The 2,792-nt window shown below is 29.6% G+C and overlaps 1 protein-coding gene across 1 annotated transcript; it reads left to right on the forward strand.

Moving 5' to 3' along the window:
* The first annotated feature begins 1,896 nt into the window (after window positions 1-1,896).
* On the forward strand, window positions 1,897-2,791 carry LOC111042643. The gene is made up of 2 exons (XM_022327329.1): window positions 1,897-2,660; window positions 2,724-2,791. Exons 1-2 carry the CDS (start codon window positions 1,910-1,912, stop codon window positions 2,744-2,746), a joined length of 774 nt encoding a protein of 257 aa, XP_022183021.1. The 5' UTR covers window positions 1,897-1,909; the 3' UTR covers window positions 2,747-2,791.
* The last annotated feature ends 1 nt before the right edge of the window (window position 2,792 follows it).

Genomic DNA, 2,792 nt, shown 5'->3' on the forward strand with positions numbered 1-2,792 from the left:
TAAATAATAAAAATAAGAATAATTCTAATTTTAGGGACAAACAACGGGATTTCATTTTGGAACTCGAGTTGGCACTCGAACGAGAAATACATGAAACATATACGATAGGGACGGAAAACACTCCGAGATGTTTGATAGGACATATTAATACTGCGAATAATAAAATCGAAGAACCTTTTTCGACATCAGAAATAACTAAATTAACAAAAATTATTACTGAAAAAATGTATGATTTATCATCAAGTCCGGTAACATCAACAGAAACATTGTGTAGACATTTATCAGAATATATGAAACATTTGTATGATCCAAGGGATATACTAGATAATATAAGATATTATTAGAAATTAAACAAGGATAGCTTAATGTAGATATAATTTTTAATTTTAGATTGGTGATGATGGGTGGACTTATCGGTGCCAATGAAATAAATTCATCGGATTATTATACATATACAAAATACGAACAACAAAATGGATTATACTTTGAAAATTTAGGGCCTACTAGAATAATAGGAGCTGAATACAAGCTAGTTACTTACTTTTCCATAAAGGAATATAATGCGAAATATGAATTATTAGAAGCAAAAATAAAAAATATAACAAAAATATGCACTGACAAAAATCATATAGATTTATATGGTAAATATCAGATAGTAATAACCAGGGCTCGGGACTTTATGCATTTGCATATTTGTTCGGGAAGTAAATAGAATAAAACTGATCCGATACAAATTTGTGTTGTGGTATTTAGAGTTAAAGTTTAAAAGTTTATTGTGCATATGTTTGCATATTTTGGAATTTTTTTCTACAAATGCATATTTTTAATATTTATTGATTTTTATTGCATATTTTAAAATAACTTTTGATTATTTACTCTTAAATCATATTTTTAGTAAATTAATCAATTTTATCTACATGATTTTGTCGGCAATAATACCGATAAGGCGATAATCAATAGCGTTAGGGGGAACCCATTTTATTTATAGCTCTGAAGACAATATTATTTTTATTTAATCTGTCTTTTACATTTACAGTATTATTTTGTTTGCCAGTACACTACAGTGATCGACGGACTACGATCGTTATCGTGTCAATGCATATATCGTCAATCGTTGTCGTGTTCGTATTTGTATTCGTTATTTTGTATTTATTAGTGCTCGTATTTGTGTTATAATATGCCAAAAGAAAAAAATACACAAGTTAGTCGGTTAAAAAGTTTTATTTTGGAATTTGGGGATAATGTATTTTCCGCAGACGGAAGAGTTTTATTTTGCAAAATATGTGAAATTAAAGTAGAATATGAACGGCGATCTAGTGTAATACAACATATACAAACAGTTAAACATGTGAAAATGATTAAACGGAGGGAAATGTTCAATACAAGAACCCAACAAATGATTACACAAACTAATACAACTAAAAAGTCTACTTTCAATATGGACGTATGTAAAGCATTGCTATCGGCTAACATTCCATTGAATAAATTATCGAACCAAGTATTTCGAAATTTTTTGGAATCTTACACAGGGAAAGAGATACCATACGAAACAACTTTAAGAAAAGGCTATATTGATGATTGTTTTATTGAAACTATGCAAAAAATAAGAGAATATATTTCTGATCATAAAATTTGGATATCGATCGACGAAACGACCGATGCTGAAGGTCGATTTATCGCAAACGTGATTATCGGTACTTTGGAAGCTGAAAAATCTGGAAAAATATTTCTTTTGAACACAGAAGAACTGGAAAAAGCTAATTATTCTACAGTTAGTAAGCTATTTGACAAATCTCTTTCTATATTATGGCCAAATGGTATAAAACATGACAATGTTTTATTATTTTTGTCGGACGCAGCACCTTACATGGTGAAATGTGGTCAAACGTTAAATGCTTTATATTCCAAAATGATACACGTTACATGCACTGCTCATGGGATACACAGGGTGACTGAACAAGTACGAAGCCAATATGAATCTGTTGATCAGCTGATTTCAAATATCAAAAAAATATTTAGAAAAGATCCATCTCGCATGCTTCTTTTTAAAACTGAGGCACCGGATTTACCTTTACCTCCAGAGCCAGTAATAACACGATGGGGCACCTGGATAAATGCAGCCATATATTACTGTGAACACTTTGAGATAATTTTCAATATTGTAAATAAATTAGATTCAGAGGATGCTTTGAGTATAAAAAATGCAAAAAAATACTTGGCAACACCTCACATTAAAAATGATTTAGTCTACATAAAATCAAATTTTAGTTCTCTTACTACATCAATTACAAAATTGCAAACTGAAGGTGTTTCTTTAGCTGATTCAATTGAAATTATTGACAATGTAAGTGTTGCAATGAAACGTCTTACTGGGACAACTGGGAAAAATATCTGTACAAAGATGGAAAATGTATTGAAGAAAAATGTTGGTCTTGCTATGCAAAAGAAAATTAAAAACATTCTTAACGGTGAATTAATTGACATGAAAGACTTACCAGAAGACTTAGATATTAATGATCTGACATATTTTAAATATGCTCCCATCACATCGGTAAACGTAGAAAGATCATTTTCCGCCTATAAAACTTTACTTACAAATAATAGAAGGTCTTTCAAAGTCGAGAACATAAAAAAACATTTGATAATCCAGTGTAACGCAAGTAAGTACATAATTAGAATTATAAAATGATTATTTTTTAATACATAAAAATTATAATTGCTAGGTATAGAAGATGCTGAGTGTTGAAAAATCCAAAGACCTCCCATTCAACAGTTTTTACATTTTTTTTTTT

Source organism: Myzus persicae, unplaced genomic scaffold (assembly GCF_001856785.1).
Source record: "Myzus persicae strain clone G006 unplaced genomic scaffold, MPER_G0061.0, whole genome shotgun sequence".
NCBI lineage: Eukaryota > Metazoa > Arthropoda > Insecta > Hemiptera > Aphididae > Myzus > Myzus persicae.